Genomic DNA, 21,568 nt, shown 5'->3' with positions numbered 1-21,568 from the left:
TCATTTCATTTCACAGACAGTAATCATTATATATTAATAAAAAAGGTACAATCATTAATATTATAAGGTATTTCTCCCACATTCTTAGCATGTCTTCGTGGTGTAGTTGTCAACATGCTCGGCACGTATTCGAGAGTTCCGTGGTTCGACTCCCGGTGAGGGCATTGCTCATTTTTCATCACTCCTGCTTTCAAAAAAATGCCTAATGTTCCTACAGCGGCGCCTGAACTACCGAAAGCCCAGAGTTCGAATCCCGGAGAAGCCATAAATGTTTGTAAATGTATAGTGTCTTTGCGGCATGGGGGCACTCTAAATATATGTCGAGCCCAAAGTCCTCTCGAGAAGTTGATGGTAGGGGAAGAAGGGTGGAGGCCCTCGGACCCTTGAATGAATGAAACCCGAAAAAGAGTGACAAACTGATTACACCCCAAAATTATACCGTTTGTTTGACAGATCTGTTTAAAACATTCAGTTAAGTCAGTTTACAATTGTAAAATGATGAGTTACACTAGATTAAATTAGAAAACCATCGTTGCTGATTTTATAGGAAAACTTCTGAAATGAAATCTTGTTATAGGTGAATACAGTCGCTTTCTCACATTATCAATAAACTCTGCAAAACAAGAAGATTTACTTAGTTACTGGACTAGTTACTTAATCTTACTACTAGGACTAATTTCTAGTTACTGGACACTTTTTCATGCTTATATGATGAAGCGCTTCCAGTGTAAATAAGAAACAAGAATATATAGATTTGGATTTTAGATCTTTTCACAAATGCAGGTACAGCAGAATCATCAGATTTAAAAGACTAGAAAAACTTATACTAACGAAGAACTAAAAGTAGAATTCAGAAAGAGATACCGAAAGTTCTGGCTTCAAGAATCAGTGCCAACTCACTACCTTGGATTGTGGGCGAGAGTACAGAAATTTTTAATTCCTTTTGGGGCTGATATTAATAAATATGGACCCAACATTAACAAAACTGTTAAAACTCCGCCAGCCTCAACCATCCTATTAATATTTTTATTTCTTATAGATTACGTCTTTATTTTATAATTTTTAATAAACTGTTTCATATTACATTTGATGGTCGTTTAATTAATTTCTTATGATTCTTGATTAAAAAATAGACGGTTAACATAGGTACAAATAGTACGCAACAATATTTTAATATTTAGCATAATTAACTATTACGAAATGGGGGTTGGATTTTTTTTCCTCGTAAAGGGGCGGTAGTCCACAAAAGGTTGGAAACCTCTGCGTTAAATAGATCATCATGAAAATCTTAAATGAGATTGAAAACTGATCTATAACTATTATTTCCAATCAAATGTCGCTGTTACGTTCGTTTTCTTGACGTCTTCTACCAAACGGACATGGAATTCGAAAGAAGGATGTATGTCGATCTTAATTTGTAATAGAAATAAAATGAATTAAGTCTTAACTCATAACCATATTGATCATATTAAATGCATATAGAGTAGCGGTTCTAAACCTTTTGACTAACGCGAACCATCTGAAGTAAACTTGAAAAACTCTAGTACTGTCTAAACTCTAGTCTGCATTTTACAACGATTATTTTTCAATTTATCAACAGAAATATTAAAAGAAAATATATTTTGTCATTTGCACAACCTGTTGGCTATTTGTATTAAATATGCTCTCATAAAAATATTAAATTAAAAATAGGTTGCCATTTTAATTATCAAAATTTAAATTATAATATTTAATACTAAAATTTATTGTGAAATTTGGGCCCGTTGAAGACAGATCAATTTCTTACACAAGACAGATCATATTTCACTTAGCTTTAACCGTAGATTAGGATCCATTTTTAATTTTGTTCTGTATTCTTCAACTATAACATGGAAGAAAATCCTTATTCACGCAAATAGGTTGTGCCAAAAGGGAATAAAAATTTAGTATTTTAGTATCAAAATTTAAGTTATAATATTTAATACTAAAATTTATTGTGAAATTTGGGCCCGTTGAAGACAGATCAATTTCTTACACAAGACAGATCATATTTCACTTAGCTTTAACCGTAGATTAGGATCCATTTTTAATTTTGTTCTGTATTTTTCAACTATAACATGGAAGAAAATCCTTATTCACGCAAATAGGTTGTGCCAAAAGGGAATAAAAATTTAGTATCTTTATTTGAAGCTATTACAAGTGTATTATTTTTGAAATCTTCAGTTAGAGTTCAATCACAGAAAATTTCTACAATTGTTCTTTTTCTTCACGAGATTTTTGAATTTAAGCATTAGAAATACTTTTTTACTTACTTTGATCTTTGAGTACCACCTATTTTTCTCTTGCGTACCACCGGTTGAGAATCGCTGATACAGAGTATTTCTAAGATAGTATAAAGGGAGTGATTTGGGGGGTGCAGTTTTTTACCTAAAATCGTATACTCTTTTACAGTGATTATCACGCTAATTTTCTCTTATAACATTTAAATCTATACAGATTTATTATTTGATAATGTAGAAAGCGTTAGAGTAATGTGCTACAATTAAAAAAACTGCTAAATTTTTTGAAATGAAAAGTTTTTTAATCTAAAGTTAATTTCTGAACACTTCGAAGCTATGCTGTACTAGGAAACACCACATAAATCACGAAGAAAGCACTAGATTCCAATTCCAAATTTTAGATCTGATCTTATCAATTGAAAAAAGTTCTTCATATATCCGAAACTTAAAATTACACTACCTGTTTTTTAGTATTTTTAATTCTGTAAAATCATTTATCAAATTTTAAAATATCATCGATGTTGAAATTGACTACTACAGAATATCTTCCCAATCTTGATAATAAAATTTTGATAATTAAAATTATTACGATTTCAGGATTACGATATTAAATCCTAAAAACGAAAAATCGAAATTAACATTGATTCTAGCTCCCAGTAGTGTTTAACTCTATAGCTAACTTTGAGTATTTATATTAAAAATTTGTGTTCCTGTTATTTGATTTTATTCAACGTATAATAATCTCCCGTAGAGATATGAAAATACCTCACTAAATAGTGAAGTTTTTCAAAATGCTGTTGCGAATTTCCCAGCTGCGATAAGATAGCTTCCCCGCAAGGAAAGTTTAGGGTTGCCAGAGAGTGGCAAGGAAAAGCAGGGTTACCAGATTTTACAAGAAATCGCCCGTTTGGAGACATTTGGCTACAAAATTGACGGTATGCTGCAGACGAAGCGAGAACATTCTAGAACGAATTCTTACCGGTTTTCTCCAGAATATTCTCGAAGACAGGTTAAAAGCTTTAAATTCCTTGCCTGTACGCGGAGTAGCGGTTTACCGTGAAGAGTATCTCCATTAGCTTGAGTTTGGTAGTAGTGTCGTGAGTTCAGAGGTTAGCTTGAGTGACTGAGCCGTATTGGAAGCTGTACTTTAGTGCTTTGCCGTGAAGCTGTCTTCACCGTTGTAGCCTGAAGGCCGTGTTCCTGAATTTTTCAGAGTGTTTATCGTAGTTTTTCGATGTCTGTAACTCGTCTTTGGAGCTGTCCTGTGTAATACTGGCGAATAAATTGATTCTTCTTCAAATGTTGCCATCAATCACTCCAAATCCACGAACCCGTAGAACGCGACAGTATTTTTGCCTGCATATATACTGTATAGTAAGACTGTTACATAAATGGTAGGCCAGCTAGCATAAAGAAGATTTTCTAAAGAATGCATTGCGAAAGCCGTTTTGTCTATGAAAATCGTTATAAGGCATTGTCTGTTTATTTTATACCATTTACACTAATTTTATAACATCGAAATAAAAGTAACGTAGTTTGAGTATCAAGAAAACAATGAGAATTTATATTGTTATAAAAATGTGTAGTTTAAATGAGAAATGTGCAATAAAACCACTGGTCGTTTAGAAGGAATTCAGCTGTGTAAATGTTTTAAAATCTTTTCTTTTATTTAGAAATCATCGTTTCGTGATCTCGAAACATTAGTCCATTTTGTTTCATGTAAACAGTGCAATCATTTATTTATGTCTAATGCAGCATTTTACTTTTCACTTTTGGTTTTGTTGAAAGGAATTTGAATACATATCCAGAAATTTAAAATTTTCTAGGGTAATTATTTTTTAAATCGGAAATTCAATTTTCTTCCTTATTTGTTCAGAAGACGTAATACCATTAGATTCGTTTTGTAAATATCTTTATGATAAACAGAAGATCAAATGAATAACCATATTATTTAAATGATTTGGAATCAATGTGATATGTAGAAAAAAATAAACACTTTAAACAAAAGGTTGATTAAACAAAAGGAACGCGTTGATTATTATTAGTACAGTACAAAAGCCAACTAAAAAATCAAATGACTCGCACGTCAATTTAATAAAGAACAAGTTTTTACGTGTTAGATTTCAATGAAGCTTTAAAAAGAACTAAATTCGCGGAAATAAAAAATAACTCACGCCTTACAAAATGAAAAAAAAAAAAAAATGTTCAAATGAATTTCTACACTTCCTTTACAAAACATTCAAGCCATCCTATAACAATCTATGATTCAGTTTTATCTGAATTTTTCTCAAAATATTTAGTTTTATTATATTATTTAAGAAAACAATAAACTGTTTTGATAGAACACACATGTTTAGTGTCAAAATTGACTAAAAATCACAAATATGTAGAACTGATTAAGTCAATACTGATCAGTTTTGATCTGGAAACTTCTTTCATATTGATATAAAATGATATTCTAACAGTACAAAAATATTGAAGCTACTACAATTTAGAGGCTTTAGGTTATTTTGAGGTAGAAGTACATGAAAAATGAGCAATGCCCTGGCCAGGACTTGAACTAGCACCTCTCTAATACTCGCCGAGTATGCTAATCGTTACACCTTGATGGCATGCTGAAGGGAGGAAGGAATTATATACCCCCTTTGAAAGGGCGACTGGGGATTAGGAGACCCAATTAATAAAGTTTGGTGTAGGAGAATCATCATCCATCACTTTTTAGTTTGGGCGCCACTGTAGAGTTATTAGATTATTTTGAAGCAGGAAACATGAAAATCGAGCAATGCTCTTGCCGGGAATATGCGTCTCTCGAATATGCGCCGAGTGTGCTACCGTTACACCACGAAGATATGAAGAAAGGAGGGAGAATATGCCTTATAAGAATGGTAGTGGAAAATTACGAAGTTGGAAGTTTGTCTGCTTACCTGAATACACAACAGCACATGAAAGCTCGACAGTGTCAAACTTTAAAATTGGACATTTTAAAACTCCACTACTAAAGTTTAAAACAGTGCTTGGTAGTGTTATATCTGAAAATTTATGTTTGGTGTTTCAATACCTTTAAAATTTGTAACTTTAACTTAACTGATAACTTTGCTGACTGTGGTGCCGAATAAATTTACAAAAAAAAAAAAAAAAAAAAAAAACCCAAAAATCAAATAATTCAAAACATTCAAAATCTAATTCATAATATTCATATATCATTTCGACATTCTTATAAACATTAAAACAAATCTAATTCATAATATTCATATATCATTTCGACATTCTTATAAACATTAAAACAAATCTAATTCATAATAATTAAAAGATGAATCAAATAAACAATCGTATATCATATCTATCAATCAATCGTATAGTGGTAGTACAGTACAATTTACTTTTAGGTTTGCGATATGAGTAACCTATGTAAAGGGAAAATCAATAACTCCAAATTCAATTAAACTCCATGTTTCTTAAAAGCCTCCCGGCTCAAACAAATGGATGACAGACCACAGTAAATTATACGCTACATAAATACACAAATGCAATTAAATTTTAAACACACATTTATTAAATTCTTGAATATATTATATAATTAAATAATGGATAACTGATCAGTATCCTACAACATATTTTTACTCTGTAAAGTAACACATAATGTCACACGCATTTACAGCTTACAAAAATTAATATACCTTAAAATCGAAAATAACACATATCTCATTTCAAAATTAACATACTCATATTAATTTATAAGTTTACTATTTTTGACGTTCAATAGCTCACTAATTAAGCCGGTAAAACAAATCTTTAAACCTTCCTTTACAGACTTTAAATTAATTAGTCATTATTCAAAATATTCTAATCATTTAGTAGTTTACATATATAAAATAAATAATTTCCGTTTAAGTAATTTGAAAAAATAGAGAGGTAGACAAATTTAAAAATCACTCACAGATGGAAGACAGTTTTTCTGGATTGAAGAATCTTTAGTGTCCAATCCACTTAAAAATGAGCTAAAACAATTTTTTTTTCAAAACACTTTCAGAAGCGTACATTAATTCAGAACCGCCTTAAATATGTCCATTAAGTGAGAGACAATTTCCGAAAGAAAAGATCTTTAGTGTCCAATCTTTTTTCTGTCAAAACACTTTCAGAAGCGTCCATTGATCTCAGGAACAAGGGAAGCATGATACCTCCTTCTGGAACAAATCTGTATCTCATGACAAATTTCTTCAACCGGAATGTCTCAAACATGACTATTCAAGTTCTCCAAAATACACGAAGAAGCGGCGAAACTAAATTTTGGGTAGAGCGGCGAGAAACCTCGCCTCAGACCGAGTCGCAAGCCGCCCGCAGGAGGTATTGCCGCACCGAACTTTTTCTTTTACTGCCTTACCTCTTCGCAACTCAAATGTCTCCAAATCCGACGCAATAGCCAGCGCCCGCGAGAGCAAAACCCGCAAGGGATCAAGCCTCCACTCCTTTTCTTACTCTTAGCTTGAAAGAATCAGGAAACAGCATGATCTTTAGCCTGGTGCAATCACCCAGGAAAACTCGGTTTCTCCGCCTCTGTGAGTTCATAGGCTTTCAAAAAAATATTCAATATATGTTATGTCGCGAATTTCAATTATTAATATGTGTTTTAAGTTATTATTATTCTAATATTTTTATTTGTATTTATGTGTATTTTAATCTGGAAAAAAAGTATTCTTAAGCTCTTAAGGTTTTATTTAACTCATTATTCTTGAGTTGGAATTGTGACAAAGGCGAGAGACGGCTGAGAGGACACACATCTGGTTTATGGCCTTTTCCAACAGTGGAGGCAGTTGGGAGTCGTGTGTCGCCCTTTTAACTCTTTGCGTGGGAGACGGAAATCGCTTTGTTAAAGTTTGCAGTCTTCTTACTTCAAGACAGTGGGAGGTGTACTAAGTTAGATAATTGCATACTCGTAAAAGCTAGTTTCGCTTGTTAGTTGGGGGGTCTACTTCTTTTTCTCACGTTATGTGTGCAGATGTTTTTCGGATTGTATTGTCAGATTTTCTGGTGTTTGATTCGTCATGGGTGTGTCATTTTCTCAATTAAGATAACATAAAATTCCAAGGTTGGTAAGGCTTAATTTTATGATTTTTTTGAAAGAGGTTCACAGAGGCGGAGAAACCGAGTTTTCCTGGCTTCTTGCAGTTTACAATCAAGTTTACAATCAGGTAAAATCCAAATACAAACCTTCAGAAAGAAAGAGAGAGAAACTAATAATAACTAAGAAAAAACGTTGTTAGTATAATAAATTATAAAAAGGAAGAATGCACAGACAATTGCAGACACACAAACAATCATAAAATCCACACAGACAATAACACATCACAAAACAAATGATCACGACTATATCCAAACGCACGTAAACATCTGGAAGGGCCAAAGTACAAAATCGGAGAGGAATTCCCAAATTTAACTCATGAATTCAAAATTAATTTGCAGCACTAACACAAAATACTAACCTACAGAAGGATCATACGATCTAACCACTGAGACCCTAGTTCTCAGTGGTTCTTAAATAGCAACAAAATTTCAATATTAATTTCAAGTTTTATTACATATAATAGTTAGAACTGGTATCAAAGACATTATTTGTAAATTAATTCTTGGTCGTAAGTAATGATCATCATATTAAGAGCACTGCAATGACATTGGCTAAATTTCTCAATGTACTATCTTTACGATTTATTATCTATCTAACATTAAATGTGCATTATAGTCCTCAATGTCTAGCCTATTCACTGTGTGTTAAAAAAATCAGACACAAAGACGAAACATTGTTAAAAATTTTTCAAGTTATCACTAATGACAACAACAATAATAAAAACTATTTTTGAAATCATGCAATAAAACATTTGGTATAAATCAGAAAATACAATGCAAACTACAAATCACATCGATAGGACAATATACATGCTGCAAATCATGCATCTCAACATCTCATCAGCCACAATAATAAATCGGAGCAAAAAATAAAAGCAATAATTTCTGAGAACATTCTAAGCATCCAATAGCAATGACACAGCACAATACACAAAAACACAATATATTGATAACCTTTTAAAGGTACACAATATCATATAATAAAAACATTGATTTAATAAATATGATCAATAAAATGAATAATGATGTTCTTAATCTCTAAAACAATAAAGATAAAACGAAATAATTAAAATCTCACACAAACGTTTATATAAGCATTAAAAAAGATACTAAAAGCCATGCACGAAGACTATACAAAAGTTCCACATTCCATTTTATGTGAGTTAATGTAGCCCAGGACGGCCTCAGAAAATCCAGTTAATCTATCTATATCCAATATCGAGTCCCTTCCGATGCCAAACTTTTCTCTAAATTCTTTGAGTATCTCGCAATTGTAAATATTGCACCGAATGGTATCAAGAGATTTTAGGATATTGAAATATTACCTTTCCCTGTTAGTCTGAGCGGCAATTTAAGTGTAAAATTTACAATGAAACGGGATGCGTAAAGAAGATATAAGGTCTGCAAAACTCATATCATTACTATGTGGTATGATATCGTATAGCTTTCTATTACAAACCATTGCAATGGGAAGTACTAGCTTAAAATCCTAGCTATTATTATTAACAACTAACTGTCTAAAATGAATTAATGGCATATAAAGAAAAGCCTGTCTTCAAATTTAAACAAAAGTATGTTTAATACATGAGATTTAAAATGTAGCTTTATTTCCGAGATAGATATCCCGCGAGAACAGGACCCGCAAGGGGTCAAGCCCCCCACTCCTCTTCTTACTCTTAGCTTGAAAGAATCAGGAAACAGAATGATCTCTAGCCTGGTGCAAGCAGCCAGGAAATCTCGGTTTCTCCGCCTCTGTGAGTTCATAGGCTTTCAAGAAAATCATAAAATTAAATCTTACCAATCCTGGAATTTTATGTTATCTAAATTGAGAAAATGACACACCCATGACGAATCAAACACCAGAAAATCTGACAATGAAATCCGAAAAACATCTGCACACATAACGTGAGAAAAAGAAGTAGACCCCCCAACTAAAAAGTGAAACTAAGCTTTTACTAGAATCCAATTACCAGCCACCCCTACTGTCTTGAAGTAAGAAAACTACCAAAGTGACAGGGAAAACGATTTCCGTTTCACACGCATTAGCTAAAGGGCGCATTGTTAGTGAAAATGCCATAAACCAGATGTGTGTCCTCGCAACCGTCTCTCGCCTTTGTTACAATTCCTACTCAAGAACAACAAGTTAAACAACACCTTAAGAGCCTAAGAATATTTTTTTTATCCAGATTAAAATACACATGAATACAAATAAAAATATTATAATAATAATAACTTTAAACACATATTAATAATTGAAATTCGCGACATAACAGTAGCAATCATTATTTTTCTATAGTAAGATCACTATTTAAATAATAATAATTTTCTAAATTATTGAGAATTTCAAATTACTTTTGCAGCAATTATTTTTATCTGTCTGCTTTAGAAAAAGTGTGAAACCAAAAATATACACTAATGTTTGTGAAACCAACAACACCATGAAATGAATGAAATTTATTCCACATATTACTAATAGTGGTAGAAATAAACTATCAAATTTACAAAGACAAAATAACAAAACAAACATCGGAAATCAGTACTTTGTGTGTCCACCACGCTGAGAGATAAAAGCCTGTGAATATCGTGACATTTAATCATACAGGTTCTGAATGTAATCCTGGCAAATGGCATTCCATATGGTTTCGACTTGACCCCAAATTTCAGTTTTAGTGTGTGCCTCACCCAATCGATAAAATCCCAGACATGCACAGTGGGCAAAATATCCCTGGAATAGGCAGGCCATGGAAGAAGCGAAACCTGTTGTGCTCTAAAGATGGCCTGTGCAATCTGAGAAACATGTGTTCGGACATTATTCTGCTGAAATACAGGTGTCGGAATGCGTCAAAGAATTAGGAGGGCCTCTGGCTCCACAACGTCTCTTATATAGCGATCACCGCCGAGGTTGCCCGCAATCTGCATTAGTTGGGATCAACAATTATACCCAATAGTTCCCCACACTCTTATGCCAGGCGTTTGTGAGGTAAGACGCTGGATAACGCACTGTGGAAGTTAAAGTTCCTCTCTATATCTTCTGACGCGTACTCCTCCATCACTGTACTCCAGATTGTAGCGAGGTTCGGAGAAAACAACTTGTTGCCACAGCGCACGTCACGCATTCTGTTGCCGTGCCCATTGAAGTCGGAGGCTCTGTGATTCGGCGACAGGGGAATACTGCGTAGATGAACTCTTGCATGCAATTCATACTGCAGCAGACGGCGACGAATCGTGGAGCTAAACAGCACAACACCTGTACGCTTGCTCCAACATTCTGCTAACACACGAGAGTTTGCTGTACGATCTGTCACGGCCATGTGTCTGTCGTCCTGTGCTGATGTGCTATTGCGTGTCTGACTGCCAGGATTTAGCGTTGTTTGGTTTTCCTCTGTCCATTTCCTCCAAACACACATCACTGTTATGGTATTATGCTGCGTGCGGACTGTGATTTGCTCAATTCGAAAGTCCACCCTCTCGCATAACGACGATGCAACCTCGTTCGAACTCCGTTCGTTGTTGGTGTGGTACACTCCGCAGTTGATGAGGCATATTCACCGCGGACAGAGGACGATAAACAGATTTTAACGCAACATTTTAGTCCTTTGTATATGTGGAACAAGCGGGCGGTTCTCATTCCGCGTACGCGCAATGGCTTTGTAATTTTAATCATTTGCATGTCTTACTTTGCTTTACATTTGTTGTAAGTTTGGTTCAATTTGAATAATTCCTTCATGGTGCTGCAATTGTCACAAACAGTAGTGTATTAACTTCCACATTTGGAAATACAGAGAAACTTGCTCATTGTGATAACAAATGCTTACTCTATAAAAGATCAGATCGAATGACTGTATGGGACTTCATAAGACAATCTGTATACAATGGAAGTTATTCTACTTTTTATATGCGATCGATTCATTTGCAGATCATCATTTTATAGTGCACTTAATAATTCATAATATCGAGTTTATCCTCTTTTTCCTGTGTTCGATCGTTGTTTTTCCTAAACTTAACTCTTATTAACTACTTAAAAACCTATAGTTATAATAATGTTAAACTCTAAATATAATAAAAGAAAGAGTCTGTCTGTGTGGTGTGTATCTTTCGTTCAAGCTTTCGCGTATGCTAATAAACCCAAGGCTACGAAATTTGGTACATAAATGCATCTAGACAAGAGCCAGTGTGCCTCGTAGCGATTCTTTTTTTCAAAATTCGAATCAGATTTTTTTAATTTTATCTTTTTTGATGAAATCGCATCATTTTGAATAGTTTCATTCTTTTAGAAATGTGGTTTTGGCAACAGTTTTTCATGCAGTGCTTTGTATACTGGACCGCTGACTGTTGAAAATATGAGATAAAATATTTATTGCTTATTTCACTGTTTTTAATACTGAGCAATTTAGCATGATTTTTTTTTTTTTTTTTTTTTTTTTTTTTTTTTTTTTGCAACGGGACGTCGGATAATTTATTTATTAGGATAATTAATATTTATATTAAGGGATAATGCTTATTTCATGCTGCTTATTTTGCTTTGATTTCTGGACACGCAACACACACATCGCAATCTTCTCTTATTCTGAAGCGCATGTGTGTCGCGAGGCACAACAGAAAGAATTTCCTTTTTTTATTCCCCCTCTCTTTCTTTATTAGCTAATGGTAAAGATACTAATTCAGAAGTCAAACAACAAAAATCAGCGTTATACCTACAAAATTTTGTAGGTATAACGCTGATTTTTGTTGTTTGACTTCTGAATTAGTGTTTATTTGGCGTGTTATTGTGTCTTAATGGTAAAGATGTTTGTATATTTTGAATTATGTCGTACACAAAGCCTCAATTTTGATTGGTTATAGCTTTCTGATGATAATTTCATTCTTTTAGAAATGTGGTTTTGGCAACAGTTTTTCATTCATTGCTTTCGATACTGGACTGCTGACTGTTTTCTCTTAAAAATATGAGATTTATTGCTTATTTCATCGTAATTCTTTTATATTATGTTTTAATTATATACAATTTTATTTTGATAAAAGTTTTGCATGATTTTTTCAGGAAACAAAGTTCTTAACTTCCTTTATACTATTTGAATTCTTAAGATTTTGCAACGGGAAGTTGATTCATTTATTTATTAGGATAATTAATATATGTATTAAGGGATATTGCGTATTTCGTTGTATTTTTTATATGTGATACATTTTGATTAATTTCTTTATAAAGTTTTTCTGCAGAGTAAAATTCTGTGCAGGTTTTTAATTTAATATTTAGTGTTCCCTTTAGGGACTTTGACGGTACTTTTAAAAGCCAGACGAAGTCTGGCCGCGTTATGGCTAGTACTAATTTCTGCGTGATGATTACATGAATATTTCTGCGTGATGATTACATGAATATTTCTGCGTGATGATTACAAGACCAGAGAATTCACTTTTGCTGCCTTTATTCGTTTGGTGTATGTTGAAAACAGGTGATCATACGTCATAAATTCGAAAGCATGAAAAATTTTAAAATTAAAGTTATGGTTCTTACGGTTTGCTATAAAACCTGTTAAAGCTTAAATTAATAATTCACTTTTTATCATCTCTGATTAACATATTTTTTCATGAGTCTTTATTTAATATGTCATTAGCTTTTCATCACACAGAATAAAAAAGCGTATATCGAATATCATATTCCGAAACGAAAACGCGACACACTTTGAAATGAAATATGTGAACTAAAAGGCAGTAAACATTATAAGTGCCATTATAAGTATATGGGACTTATAATACAGCTTGCTGTCATTTACAGTTTGAAAAAACGTTTTTAAAGTACTGGCTTAAGTTAGTAGTTCACCTTTAGTCGATTCTAATTAGCAAATTTTCTCTTGAAAGTCATTGGGGGTGCGGAGGAGATGTTAAATAGAAACACATTGAAATCCAGTAAAACAAATTATGTTTTCTATATATGCATGTGAAGTGTATGCATAATCCACATGATTTTATTGAAGCAATACTGTATTTCATAGTTATCTTGGGGATTCTCCCCGTAAATTAAAAATTAAAAAATTTATTGAATTAAAATTTTATCTCTAATTATCTTCTTTTGAATCATTTTTAAGGATATCCATGTTTAACATATTTTACCTAGAATGCCTGTTAGATGTATGTTATACAGACCTGTGTCACATGAAAGTTAGTGAAAAAGAATAAAAAGAAATTATAGAGAACTAAAAACAAAATATTAATTAAGTAGAAACTGAAAAGTTGATTACATACCTTTTCAACATTTCTGTTCTGATGAAGATATAAGTGGCTGGCATTCTTGTTGTTGTTATTCCATGCTCGCATATTTTTCATTAACCTTCCCTCAGAACCTCTAATTTGTAATTTATATGTTCTAAATATTACTACATGAATATACGGAATTTACGTTTAATATTAAGTATCCTTTCAAATCCGATGTAAAATGATGTGGCAGATGGAAACATCATTTTCTCCATCTCCCCGAAAATTAAAAAAATCTGATTTAGACACCAAATGACTTCTTTGTATGGCCTATCAAATTATACACATTTTTGCTGCATTTCACTTAACCTTATTTCCTCTAAATTCATTAGAGATATATTTCTCATTCAATCAGTTCAGTTCTCACTTCGCTGCAAAGCAAAAATACATAAATACTCAAAAAATTTTCATTCAAAATTGTAAAATACCGAAGAACACAAAACACAAAATACAGTTAAATCAGTTAAAAATACGCGATTTTTACAATTAAAATTAGAGTTTCTGCGCAAAAATAAGCAATTCGGCCAGGGGGTAAAAAGGCAGATTTTTTGGTGCACACAACTAAAAGTTTACTTTTGATCCCACTCGGCAAAAAGACATTGAATGTGCAGAAACTGACCTAATTCACTACTGAGTTTCAAACGTAAACAAATGGTGGCTCGATAGGCTTAACTCGCCACTTAACGTTTTAAATTGTTGGTAATTCTACAACAGTTGCATGCAGATTAGCTAAAGGCATAAAATATTTAACCGAAACATGAAAACTATATAATTCACTCACTTTTAAGACAAAAAATGCACAATTTACGAGCATAAAAGAATAAAAAAACTAAGCTCTCCGAGGCAGGTAATAGAGTGGCAATATATTCATACTCATTTATATATGATTGGGGCAGCCGATTGCAACAAAAAAGGGAGGTGCACAACTACATGTAATTATAGTCTCATATATAAAATATCAACGTTCTACGGCTACTCCTTCTTGAGTTATGCGAGATTCATACATAAGTACGTACGTACAGACGTCAAGGAAAAAATATCTTCTTAATCCATTTAAATCTTCTTCATCCATCCATCCTTCTTTTGAGACTGGCAAAAAATGTCCTTTATTCTTTCCACACGTATAGATATCACGCAGAAACATCGTTTAAATGGTTTTGAGAGAAGTTAAAATGGATATTTTCGTTGAAATACGATAAGCGAAATGTTTCGCGATTACAGTACTTCCTTTACTTCGTATAAGAAAGTAAAAATCTAAAAGAAAGGCTAAAATGCACTACAACATATGAATAAATTTTGAAAAATGAATAATTTTCCATCCATAATTCACGATTCATGTTCCTTTGTTGTTAGAACTTATAAAGAATACTGCTTCTGTAAGCTTTATTTTGGATATGATGAGTAAGGAAGTTTTATGCCGGGATTTTTCCAGAATTTACTAATTTTGTATGAAATTTTATTACATTGATTTTTCTTTGTATTTAAATTACATTTTACTTTATGTTAAAACTTAAGTATAGATCAAGGTTACTTGTTTATGCCCTTGGTATTACCAGTTTTTAAATTTATTAATTGAACAAAGTTTGTAAAATTCAGTAATATACAGTTATACAAATTTACTTTTGCTAAACTGTAAATACTTTGAACATAATAGGAAAGAATCATTCCTAATTCATTCAAACTTTATATTTTTTAAAAACTTTTTTGCGAGTTTAATGTTGTCGTTTAATCTCTTTTAAGAGGAAACTTCATCAGTATTGTCTTTATTCATGTTCATCCAAAGATAAACTATTTTCGGAATTAGTTTTAAAATATTCTGTTTTATATGGCATGGAATTTTTCTTTTGGTTTATGTCTTGTAAATTACTGTTAAAGCGTTTATAACGGAATTTCGTATTTGCTGTTCTTATTCGACATGACATTGTTGTGGAATAATGGAATACGAAAATTTACATAAATAGTAAACAGACTTCTGTATTTATGTACCTATGTGCTGTACATAGTATATACGTAGTAGTTTTATACGTAGTAGTTTATATACGTAGTAGAGCATTTTACGGCTTTAAATTAGGTAAATTATATCAAATATCACTTTTAGAGACTTGATAATATAGTTCGGTTATATTCATTCCTGAAGGATTCTCGAAATTTAAATTTTAGATAACTCAACTATTGTTATTAACTGCTTATAAGCCTGCGTGATTCATACCATGACCTGTTTGATTGAATGAAGTTACCGTTAACTGTCTGAATCCTTGTAGAGTCTACTATTTTTGGTAGCATAGACTAGTCAGCTCTAGAAAGACTACAGAGGAATAATCCTATTGTATTAAACTGTACACAGACAAAGTTAGAAGAAGGGTTTAAATAGCCCTTTTATTTTGAACACAAACAAATGACGATGACCCGGCTTTAGTATACACAAGCCAACACATCTGGTTTAACTTAAATACGTAATATTGAACTAATTCAAATGTATTGGATTAGCCTAACGGCTCACAGGATAATTTAAACACACAAGAAAGGCTCTGGTTTATATAAAACCGGCGAGACAAGCTGAATGGCTAGAAACACTCAACACAAAAGAATTAAATCGCTAATAATCACGGTACAATGCGACCTGAAATAGGCAATAAGCCTCGCTTGAATAGTACTTCTTAGTCCTTCAATCTGAATAAACGCTCGCTATCACATTTGCATTCTGGCATGAAAAGCGTGGATGAAAAGAGAGTGATATGAAAGTCTTAGAAATTAACTATTAGTTAAATATTGTTATATAAAAATCCTTGATCCTAAAATCTACTTTTACTATTCATGTAGTTCGAAATATATTGAGACAAAAACTCAATTTTCTAAAACAGTTTTCTAATAAAAACTACTAATGGAAGAAACTAAGGTCTGTAATAAGAAAGAAATTTCATAAGACGCTCTTTTGTTTCTTAAGAAGGGGGAACTAAGTATAGTTTTAATTTTAGTTCATGATAGAAAGTTTCTGTATAAAATTTTGCAGAAGGTTTCGAATAATACTTTCTATATTATTCTCAATGGAAACAAATAAACTTCTTCCGAAAGAATTTTATAAAGCTAGCGCGTTTGAGTCTATGCATTCAAAGGAATTGCTCCATTGAAAGTCTAGTCTTTCAATTCAGCGTAGGAATCATTTTGCAAACTATAATTTGGCTGTACATTCGGAAGTAGAAATGTTCAATTTCATGCCAAAGTTTCACTTTAAAATTATACTTAAAAATAGTAGTAGTTGAAAAATATTCAATACCGTAGTTTAGAACAAAACTATGAAAGGAAATAATAAAAGACATTTACATCCAACGATGTAATTTTGCAACATTTTGAAAAGCAATAAAATCGGTCTTATTTGAAATTATTTTCTCGCTTTGAGCCATAGGCATACTAATAAACATCGCTGTAGAAATAATATTCCTGATTCTTACAGATGATAAAGTGCACATTCCCAAAATCACAAAAGTCACTTTTTCATGAAATGGCCATAACGTACCTTTTTCGTTACTGAAAATGTTTCGGATTTCAGTATTATATTCAGTATATAATACTGAAACCTGTACTGTATACCTGTTCAGTGTAATATACCTTTATTTCAAAAGTGAATTATTACCTCCAGTTCAGTCATCTATGATAATAAGATTGTCTACACATTGTCTACAGATATATTGATGAGTAAGTTTGTCATCGTATAGATGAGTGATCAGGGAATTTGATTAAAAGTTAATTAGCAAGTAATTCGAATCCTTTCATATGTCTATGATTATTTCCAAGATTAAAAATTATTGATTCTTATCGCCTCTAAATTTTTTCGATGCAAAAACGTCAGTTGTTTTTAATTCTACGTCTTGACATTTTTAAACCAATACTTTATTTCTATTTTAATTATATTTATTTGTATTTGGTTTTGGATAACTTTCTGTGTTGTATCTTTAGAGATATGTATACACTGAAGAGCTAAAACATTATGACCATTTACTCAATTACTCATTGTACGACCTGAAAAACAGTTCACCTCGCTTTGGCATAGATGCCACGAATTCTTGGTAGATGATTGGAGACAGGTTGTACTAAATGTCTAAGCAACGGTCACGCAAATTTGAGATGGTGGTGTTTGAACTCTGAGATGCCGCTCCATGACATCCCAAATGTGTTGTATCGGGTTAAGATTCGTCGAATCAGGTGGCCAGAACATAGATTAGAATTCATCCTTATGCTCCTCGAACCGTTCCAACACAATCAGACCCTTGTGACATGGGCGTTGTCCTGCTGGAAGATTCCATTCCCATTTGGGAAGACAGACGCCATTGTAAGGATGCAACTAGTCCGCTGCTTTCATGTTCTGTTCGACCGCAACTAAAGGTCCCAGAGCCTCCCATGAGAACGTCCTACAAAGCATAATACCATCACAACCAGTATGAGTGCGACCTTCTGTAAAAGGGGGAGCAACTTTTCGCCTAGAAGACGGCGTATCCTGACACGGCCATCGACTTGATGAATGAGAAATCGTGATTTATCCGACCAGACATCTGGCTTCCACTTATCCATGGTCCTGTCTCGAAGTTCTTGTGCACTGTATTGGGCTGTCAGCTTAGCCACTATCTGGCGCGGATTTTGCTGTACTGAGCGGGACAGTTTCAGACGTCCTTTTTCTTAGATGACGCGTGGAAGCCCAACACCTCGCTGGTTTCACCGTCATTTATCCACTTTGCATAAATACTAACAAACAACGGCAGATCGTGAACCAGTCGTGCAGTTTCCGAGATATTTCTTCCGAAACTTTGGCCATTACAATTTGCGCTTTTACACGCCCCTTCGATCGTAACATAAAATTTGAAAGCTTTCAGATTTCTTCTAAATTTTATTTTTATTTATTTATTTATTTTTGGTGTGTGTGTGTGTGTGTGTGAGTGTAAGTAAAGTGTCAATACCTTAACCACACCTTAGAGTGCATTCTTGCTATATAAAATAAAAGCTTTCTTGCTATATAAAAAAAATTCTTGCTATATAAATAATTCTTGCTATATAATTAGTAATTCTTGCTAATAAAATAAAAATGCCTAAAAAGCTTTATTTTGTACGTATAGTTTCCAAATGGTACTGCAAAGCAAGAACATTTACTAATTAAAGTAATGCGAAAAATGTTTATATGAAAAATTATCTTATGGAAGTTCGCATATCTTATACACCATATCCTCACCCTTCTTGTATCGGAGCAAAAACGCCCCAATGATAAAAAAAAATCGGTATGAAGAGTTAATTAAGTTTAAGAGTTAATTAAGTTTTGCGAAAATAAAATATAAACATTCTCATTTATTGCCCTTTTTCTGTTTTTTTTTAATTATTTTTTTTTATTATTTTCAGATGGAATATTCCATACAGTAGAGATCCTGGATACTGCGGGATCTCATAATTTTCCCGCCATGAGAGAACTCAGCATCCGTTCTGGAAGAGGATTTATTCTCGTCTTCTCAGTCGATAATCTTCAATCATTCCACGAAGCCATGCAACTGTGGGATCTCATACAGAAACTTAGAGGTACTTGGCACAATTTAAAAGCATGTTTACGCGATAAGTTTGCTCTAAAATTCTTAAATGCTTAATCTTCTTGCAAACATGCCTTTCACAATTTTAGAACTCTATTTAAAATTAATAGCTGTTTAATACTATTTTCAGCTCTTTCAGAAGATACAAACTATGCTTAAATATTTTTTTTTAAATTTTTAAAGCTGAGTAAAATTTCTAAAGATACGAATATATTAATAACTAATATTACGTATATAGACCACCATGTCTGTAAATACTTTTTATGTGGGCTTTGTTTTCGCAACCGTTGGTCTTATATATGTATTTTTAAATGTTAAAACATTTTAAATGATGTAAATATTCATACTGTGGAAGTTTTACATTAAAAAAAAGAGTTTTAGAAGAATTACGAATTACAGTGGAGCCTCGAGTTTAAGTCGTTCCAACACTGAGCTCGTAGAGCGAATTTCTCGTATCTAGAAACAAACTTTCCCATTGAAAATAATGGAAATCCAGTTAATCCGTTCCGCACTCCCAAAAATATCAACATGAAAACAGTTTTTTCTAATATATAACTGTAGTTTGCAAATAATATAAGCGTAGTTTAATAGTAAATAATATAACCGTAGTTTGCCTTTATGATAGCTTCCGACACTGCTTCTCGTTAATCCGCACCAACAATAGCTTCTCAACATTTTTAGGAGTTTTGAACAGTGCTTGGAAGTAACGGTAATTCCTTTGGCTACATCAAGTTTCTTAATTTCTTCCTGCTTCTTCAGAATAGTGCAAACCGTTGAAGTCGAAAGGCCGTAAATCTTCGCCAATTCCGTCACTCTTAAACCACGCTCCCTTATCTATGATTTCTTTCTTAATTTCAACGGTCATGGCTTCCTTAGTTTTCTTTCCAGCACTATCTGAAGCAACGATCTTCTTGGCAGGCATCGTGAAATAATTATTTTCATATTAAATGTAATAAACACTTGACTCATAAGAGCACAAACAAGCAGATCAAAGAACACCGAGTGATCTGACGAGGGGATTTCCCGAGTCCAGCCGGATGGGGAAATGGCGCCACGCATACCAACAGTCTGGTTCATTGCTCGTTTCTCAAGTCAATGCTCGTATTTAGAGACAAATGTTTCGCCCATACTTTCCTCGTATCTCGAATTTCTTGTATCTCGAGGTTCCATTTTATATTTTTATTCGGTCCTCCACTCCTTATATTTATGTTTAATGGATGCTTATACAAATTGGACGAGTTAAAAGATAAAACATTTTATTTCAGTATGATAACAATTGGTTGAGCAATATAATTTCAAAACTCATGTCATTAAGTTTCTGGAGAAAAACTAATGACTCTACCATCTGCTCTACTCCATTGCGGAAAACCAAAGTCAGGTGTAAAACTCATCAGTAGGATGTTCGCCAAGAGCATTTATAATTCTGTTTCTGTGGAGACGGCATGGTGTCATATTAAAACTGTGTTAAAAGTAAAGTATTAGTCGCTTATATATGCTTTTCTTGTGATCGTTTTTCATAGATTTGAATTAAAATTGTAGGGCTTTGTTCATGCTTAATACTGTAGTAAAAACTATGAGCAGTTCTGGAAATGTATGTTTTATTGGTTTCGATCTTTAAATTGGTACACAATTCACTATAATGAATTGGTATATAATGTGATACTGCCTACATAATATCCTTATGAATTAAGGAAAACTGGTTATTTCTCTAAATGTTTTTTTTTTTTTTTGCAGAATTTAAATTTTATAAAAGTTTGTTTTGGCAAAGTGTCCCAATATAAGGAAGGCACAAAGTAAAGCTCGAAGAATTATTGTTTCGTATATCATATTAATGTGAAAATGAAGACTGCTATATTTCGTGTCTTATGTTAGCTATAGAAATATTAAATTTATTTCTCAATTTTGCAAAATGAGTTCTAAAAGTGACTTTTTTGTTTAGCATCATGCCTTAGGTGTATGATTTCTTGTTTCCAGTGTATTTTGCCTTTAAATACAGTGGGAGTGAATGGTAAATTTACTGACTAACCTTCGCGAAACGGAACTGCATTTCTCCAGTATGTAAGCTATGCTTCTAACAAATGAAGATAATGCTGAAATTAACTGTAAATATTTCCAAGTGTTATAACCTGTGTCAGAAAACTATCATCAGCGAAGAAAGCTAGAGTGTTGGGGGGTGTTATACATTCCTCTAGTCTCTACACTTAGAATTAGGAAATTGTTGCACTCGTTACATTTAAATCACAAAATATGTGATTCTCGTACGAAGCAAATTGACAGAGATATTTGGTATTTAAGTCATGTTAGAGCCGTGCATAAATTGAAGAGTAAAATGTTTGCATTTGTACGTAGCTAAAAATATAAAAAATAAGTTTAGAAAAG

At 32.8% G+C, this 21,568-nt stretch overlaps 1 protein-coding gene across 1 annotated transcript in view; it reads left to right on the top strand.

Annotated features, from left to right (window-relative positions):
• LOC118179282 (ras-related protein Rap-1b-like) overlaps nucleotides 1–21,568 on the top strand; it is a 207,261-nt gene that overhangs the window by 154,894 nt on the left and 30,799 nt on the right. The window contains exon 2 of the mRNA XM_085810317.1: nucleotides 19,008–19,181. Within this exon, the coding sequence (XP_085666443.1) occupies nucleotides 19,008–19,181 (174 nt within the window). The remainder of the gene's footprint in view (nucleotides 1–19,007; nucleotides 19,182–21,568) is intronic.

Source organism: Stegodyphus dumicola, chromosome 2, assembly GCF_044657685.1.
Source record: "Stegodyphus dumicola isolate Sdum_Otavi_A_Nest chromosome 2, ASM4465768v1".
Taxonomy (NCBI): domain Eukaryota; kingdom Metazoa; phylum Arthropoda; class Arachnida; order Araneae; family Eresidae; genus Stegodyphus; species Stegodyphus dumicola.
Note: the sequence above shows the minus strand (reverse complement) of the source record. Positions and strands in the feature narration are given on the sequence as shown.